Source organism: Poeciliopsis prolifica, unplaced genomic scaffold, assembly GCF_027474105.1.
Source record: "Poeciliopsis prolifica strain line A6 unplaced genomic scaffold, Auburn_PproV2 SCAFFOLD077, whole genome shotgun sequence".
Taxonomy (NCBI): domain Eukaryota; kingdom Metazoa; phylum Chordata; class Actinopteri; order Cyprinodontiformes; family Poeciliidae; genus Poeciliopsis; species Poeciliopsis prolifica.
This window is the reverse complement of record NW_026562452.1, coordinates 1769073-1775717: the sequence shown is the minus strand read 5'-3', so window position 1 is coordinate 1775717 and position 6645 is coordinate 1769073. Positions and strand designations below refer to the sequence as shown.

Below are 6645 nucleotides of genomic sequence, written 5' to 3'. Positions count from 1 at the left end.
TAAAATCAAATAAATTTGTACCAGCACTTTATTTCATCAGGTTTCAAGGTAAAACAGTCGGGTTCAGGTAATGTGCAGTCTGCATATCCATCTGGGCAAAAATCCCAAACCCACAATATCCAGCGGTTGAGATGCACTGTAAAATAAATTAGACGTCCCCTTAAAAGAGTCTATGAGATTATTATTATTATGTGTTTTTTTTTTTTTTTTTTATTTTTTATTTTTTACTGAAAGTCACAATATGTGTCCTTATTTGACTTGGTCATTTCCAGCACTTACAATCCCTTTGTTTCTTAGTAACTTTAAGCACTATCTAGCCTGATAGCCTAAATGTCCGTCCCATGGTGGCCTATTTATCTGGTTCCCATTGGTGTTGCTGTCAGGTAATGTTATCACAGACTGACTCCCTTTGAGAGAAATCCTCTGGGCTTTAATTCACGTGTTTGTCATTAGTAACAGAGCTTGTCTAAAGGGAGATAGGAAAAAAAAAAATTTAAATGATTGTAATATTTGTAAATGAACTTGCTGTAATGTGTAAAATGTGTCCAAGTTATTTTTTATTATATTATTTTTATGAAAGTTTTTTTCCTCCTGACAGAGCCGAGGTGTCATTTTTGTGAATAAATGCATTTAATAAGCGACATCTATATATATAAAATAGTACAATAGTATATCAGTATATTTTCTTTTATTTCACTGTTCGGTACTGTAAAGTGTGTTAAAATACAAATAAAGCAAAATTTTTATATTGAAACAAAAATAGTACTCACATTCTCCTTTGACGTTAATTAATGTATTGTTTAACTCTTTTACATAGTTACGCATGATGGGCCTGTTACCGGTTTCAAGAAGTACCGGTAACAGGTCAAAGTTGGTTTCGAACCTGCTTAAATATTATTCAAAAAAAAAAAAAAAAAAAAAAGAACAGAACAGATATAAAAGGCCTCCAGAGTTCTGTAGAACCAAATGCAAAACTGTTTATTTCTAGAAGCTATTTTTTGTTGGCCTTAAAAATATGAATATAATCGCAACATTGTGTTGCATTTCACAATGCAATATGCTTTTAGATATGGATCATCTTTCAGACTGACTGCTTTAGATGTTTATATAAAATTTTAAGTATGTACAAGGACAGCACGTTGTTCATTGCAAATCATTAGTTCCTAGAGATGATCTACATCTATTGGGAGAATAGATGTAATACTAAGAGAAGGACAATTTAAAGGAATAAATTAGAATATACTTCTCTGGGGCAAAATTGCTTATTTGTTGAGAAGCTATTCCCATCTGGTGTTAAATATTAGTAAATGTAAATATAATCCTTAGTAATATAACATTTGTGTGACATTATATGTAATTAAATATACCTGAATAGAACATAAATAAAATGAAATAAAAAAACAAGGATGTACATGAAAGCTTAAAACTAAATCTACAAATGAGGTTAGAGGAAACTTAAGCTCAAAACCCTTTAAAAAATGTAGTCAATATTTAAAATTGCTTTAAAGTTTACATTTAAAATTGATATGTGTTGGCTTCTCAGCATTAACTTTCCATGTAAATGTGTTAAAAACAAAAAAAGCTGAGCTGGCATGAGATGGCTGCACTTCTCCTCAAGACTAGTGTGACGTTTCTCCAGCTCTCCACCAATCACAACAGGAAACTGGAGCGTCTACTCCAGTGGCAATGGTATGACAATGATCCCGTGCAACGCACTGACATACTTTTAAAGTCTTAAGAATCTTTGATCAATCGTAAAACTGAGACCCATTGCTGTCGGAGTTTAGAATCTTCGTTACAATGAAATGTCGTCCTCTTGCTGTCCGCCAATCAAAAGAAGAATGTCGTCTTCACGTGTCACGGATTTCCTTCTCTACACCAATCACAAAAGAAGAAGAGAATTTCTTGTCCAATCAGATTGCAAAACGTCGGAACGGGGACAAGAACGGTTGTACCTCTATACGGAAGTAGGTTATTCCACCAGACAATGCTTAGGCATCGGCACCGATAAAAATACATTTTCCTCCTTTCTATTTTGCTACCTTGTTCACACTTCAGGTATTTAAGTTTATATAATTGTCACTGCATAGATTTTATTTTGAATTTGCTGTTTGCCGTTTAGCAAAGCTATTAGCACAATTTGCTAGTTAGCATTGTTTTCACTGCACTAGCTAGTAGCTACGAACCTCTAGCTTCTCCCAAGACATGGTTTTGCTCCCCAGGAGTAAAAGCTGCAAATTTCACTAATGTACAATTGTGTGTTTCTATAGGCACTGTTGGGTCATTAATGCAGAGGTTGACCATGATGATGTTCGGTCAGTTCGTGCTGTTGGTTCTGATCGGCGGAGCCATGTCTGCGGAGGTCCAACGTCCCCGCGGTGTCCCCTTGTCAAGTAAGCGTTCTTAACCTGACTTATGATGAATTAAATAGTAATTCAATTAGATCATTTGAATCTGGGGAGGTCTAAGTCATTTCCTGTCTGTTTTGATGAACAACAGAACGCCAGTTTTATGAAGAGGACAAACCTTTTACATGTCTGGATGGATCCCGAACTATTCCCTTTGACAGAGTAAATGACGACTACTGTGACTGTGTGGATGGTTCTGATGAGCCAGGTGTGTACATCCTCCTTTCTGGAGAATTATTCAGTTGTGGTTTTAAAGTACAATGATTCTAATTCAAGATGTTTATCCCTCCCAGGTACTGCTGCTTGCCCCAATGGCAACTTCCACTGTACTAATGCAGGTTTTAGACCAGCCTTCATCCCTTCCTCCCGCGTCAATGATGGAATATGTGGTATGCATTTTGTCCAGGTTCAAATACACCTTTAGAAAAATATTTGATAGCTTCTTCACACTTACATTTTCCCTTTAGATTGCTGTGACACTACTGATGAGTACAACAGTGGTGTTGACTGTCAAAACACCTGCAGGCATGTATTTTCTATTGTTACAAGAAGTTGCTCAGAAATTACAAAAGGAAATGTCTTGGTGTTATGTTTGACATTACTTGTGTGTTTTTCAGGGAGTTGGGTCGCAAAGAGAAGGAAGAACTGCAGAAGATAGCAGAAATCGCAAAAGAAGGCTTTATGTTTAAAAAACAGCTTATCCAGGAGGCCAAACAGGGACTAGAGGACAAGAAGGTCTGGAGAGAAAAAAAAAAGCTCTGAATCTAGTCCGTGCAGGATTAATATTGTAAATTCTGTTAGATAATTTTATGGCTTGTTTTTATGTAATCCATGCAACATTTGTACAAACAATAGAATACAAGGTTTATATAGAGTTTGGGAAAGTGTGGAAATGTCCTTAGTTTTCATTACTAGTCTTGTTTCTGTTCTGCTCTTAAAGTCATAAACCCAGGCCTATTTCAGAAAGGTTTTCTTAAAATGTAATTTTTTTAGGTAAAGTGAATATTTGAAGCTGTAAAATACAATTCTTGATTCAGATTTTATTTGGACTGAATTGGCTATTTAATTTTGTTCCAACAGAGTAAACTTGGAGATATACAGAACAGTAAGAAAGACCTGGAAGCAAAGGTTGAAGCACTGAGAACAGTTAAGGAGACTGCAGAGCAACCAGAGAAAGAAGCGAAAGAGCGCCATCTGAAGGCTTGGGAAGGTAAATTAAGACTAACGCCACCTGGTGTCTGTAAAGCATAAGACCCCTTTGAAACCTCTGATTTTCTTTCAATGTTCAACCTGTTCTTCCTCAACAATCAAATTGTGGCAAACACAGTCACAGATGAGACAAATGTAAATGTGGCTTTTATTTCAGATCAAAAAGCTGTCATTCGTATGGAGAAAGACATGGCTAGGATGGCCGACGTATTTCTTGAACTGGATGATGATGACGATGGCTTGTGAGTATTGCTTACATTGGAAAATACTCAGCAATTGTAAGAAATTAAAACATTATTTAGAGACTAAGATTACATCCATTTAAGTTTGGAAAAGTACCAAGTCTATTTGCTTGTATTTAGTGTTGCTTTAACTTGTTTTGCAATATTTCTCTTTACTACATATCACTTCATTTTTTTAACCAGCACATCCTTTTGGATATGACATCCAGGTTTTAATAAAATGATTAAATGTCTTACCTGTAGGCCTTGGCAGATTGTTGAATGATTTCTTTTTTTTTTTGTTTTGTAAATTAATGTTCCTTTTTCTGTTTTTTTTTTTTTTTTTTTTTTTTTAAGTGTGTCAGTGGTTGAACTTCAGTCTCATTCTGAGCTTGATCCAGATTCTGATGCATTATTCACAGAAGCAGAAGCTCAGGTACAACTCTGGCTATTACTTCTAGATCAGTGTTGCTAAACCAAACTTAAACTCAAGTATTACAAGAGCTGGTAAATATGTATTGTTTTTTTTTTTTTTGTTTTTTTTATAACTTTTTAGGTTTTGTTAGGTGGTGTGGACAAAGTGGACACAGGAGCATTTGAGACTGTCTGGAATAATATTAAAGAAAAATATGTTTCTGAGGTGAGAAAATTCAAAATTGTGGTTAATAGATATTTGTAAAACATTGTTGCTGCAGCTAAATGTTTATCTGTTGGGATCAGTCCACTGCAGACGTCCCTCCACCCGGGGAAACCACACAAGAGGAAACCCGAGACACATCCTCTGACAATGACTCTGAAAACTACCCTGATGAGGACATCCCAGAGGAAGACGACGATGATGAAGATATGGATGAAGACGATGAAGATATGGATGAAGGAGATTATAAGGTAAACATTTTGATTCTCAGTGAAACTTAAACTTGGCAAATCCCAGGTTTGTGTAATTCATCACTTCAATTTGGTTTGGTTTCAGCCCCCTCCAACGTCGCGAACCGATGACAAGAAGGAGGATGATGAAGAGGGCGCTATGCCACCCTACGACCAAGAAACACAGACTCTCATTGATGGTACGTGTTTGCAACCCAGCAGTCCTGCAATGACTAGTGATTTGTTGTGGTAAAACTTTTCTAATTATGATTTCTGCTTGGTCTTCAAGACCTTAAAACTTGGATCTCAAAAGTTCTGGAGAATTAATGTTTGGAAACTTTTACATGCATCGGTGCTCTCTCCTCACATCTGATTAATAAGACTTTTTATGTGTTGCTAAATTCAGTGTAAACATCTGTTTTAATTTCAGCTGCTCAGAAAGCCAGGGATGAGTTCAATGAGGCAGAAAAGGCTCTGCGGGAGGTGGAAGATCAGATCAGGTACGTTTGAATATGAAAAGGTCTTTTTGGCCAATGTTGTTAATTTTTCTCATCAAAATTCCTCTTCACTCACCCCTTACTGGGGCTTTTGGAGCCCCAGGAATGTGTTGGGAGTTGCAAACTAAAACCTGGAGTTGTTTTGTTTCCAGAAACCTTGAGAAGGAAATCTCTTTTGACTTTGGACCCAGTTCTGAGTTTGCTTACCTCTACAGCCAGTGTTATGAACTGACCACTGGCGAGTAAGTGAATACTTAATCTTTTTAAATGTTTTCCAAATGTAATAAATTAATCTCTGAATGACTACATATCTTTTTCTCACAGGTATGTCTACAGACTTTGTCCCTTTAACAGAGTGTCGCAGAAACCCAAATTTGGTGGATCAGAGACTAATTTAGGGTAAGGATGAAAATTTGTGGTTTGCAGTTGAAGTTGATTTACTTGTTTTATTCAATATGTTCTGTTTCTTTCACATAGAACATGGGGTAAATGGGCAGGTCCTGAGGATAACATCTACTCTGCGATGAAGTACGAACATGGAACTGGGTGTTGGCAAGGCCCCAACAGATCCACCACTGTAAGTCTGAGGCAGCATTTGACAATCTCCGTGTTTATTTATTTTTTTCAATAATCAAAACTAAAAGTAACAGCTTTTGTACAATATTAGGTTAAGTTAACATGTGGAAAGGAAACTGTTGTGACATCGACATCAGAGCCGAGTCGATGTGAATATCTCATGGAGTTCACCAGCCCTGCTATCTGCCAGGACCCCACAAGCTCTGATTCAGGACATCCTGACCATGAGGAGCTCTAGAGCTCTTTAGCTGTAAGTATTTTATATTTCCAGTGGTCGTGGATGCCTTATTGATTGGTATCTATATATAAACTTGCAAGTTGTTATAGTGGTCACATTTTTAAGTCCTAGATTATTTAAATAAGTGGATCTTAGAGCATAAGAAGATAACAATTTTATATATGGCGAGGGATTACATTAAAGCCCAAAGGAATATTATCAATTGTGATATAATGGTTTCTGTGTCCTTTACCAGCAACAATTATCTTTAGTTTTAATATCATATATCAGAGTGTATGTACTTTGACCTGGTAAAGTAATATACTGTAAGGTTGCAAGATAGCATTTACACCACAGACATTTTTTTCTTGTATCTGAATTATTATTTTTTATTTGGTTTGCTTAATTTCAAAGATGCATTCATTTAAACTTTGTTCTTCAAAGTTAAATACCAAAGGATGAAGTTGTACCTAAAAAAGTACAAAAGTTGTTGTCTTCTGTTTTGCAGAACGCTGTGAAGGGACCACAGTCATTGCAGCGAAAATGTTTCCAGTCTGCTTGCTGTTCCGCCTCTCTCTACTTTCTTTGTAATAGTTACGGAAATTCCAAGGAGAAGTGAAATTATTGTAATCGGCACGTCTTATCTTCCA

At 36.2% G+C, this 6645-nt stretch overlaps 1 protein-coding gene across 2 annotated transcripts; it reads left to right on the top strand.

Moving 5' to 3' along the window:
* The first annotated feature begins 1901 nt into the window (after positions 1-1901).
* LOC129352526 (glucosidase 2 subunit beta-like) lies at positions 1902-6016 on the top strand. 2 transcript variants are annotated; one of them, XM_055021562.1, is made up of 17 exons: positions 1902-1967; positions 2271-2393; positions 2500-2616; positions 2702-2797; positions 2876-2933; positions 3026-3143; positions 3489-3618; positions 3775-3859; positions 4196-4274; positions 4395-4478; positions 4559-4726; positions 4812-4905; positions 5136-5205; positions 5355-5444; positions 5527-5601; positions 5680-5779; positions 5870-6016. In XM_055021562.1, the coding sequence occupies exons 2-17, from the start codon at positions 2288-2290 to the stop codon at positions 6014-6016; spliced, it is 1617 nt and encodes a 538-aa protein (XP_054877537.1). In that variant the 5' UTR covers positions 1902-1967; positions 2271-2287. The 2 variants fall into 2 exon arrangements, with proteins under 2 accessions (XP_054877537.1, XP_054877536.1); XM_055021561.1 differs by having other exon boundaries at positions 1941-2058.
* The last annotated feature ends 629 nt before the right edge of the window (positions 6017-6645 follow it).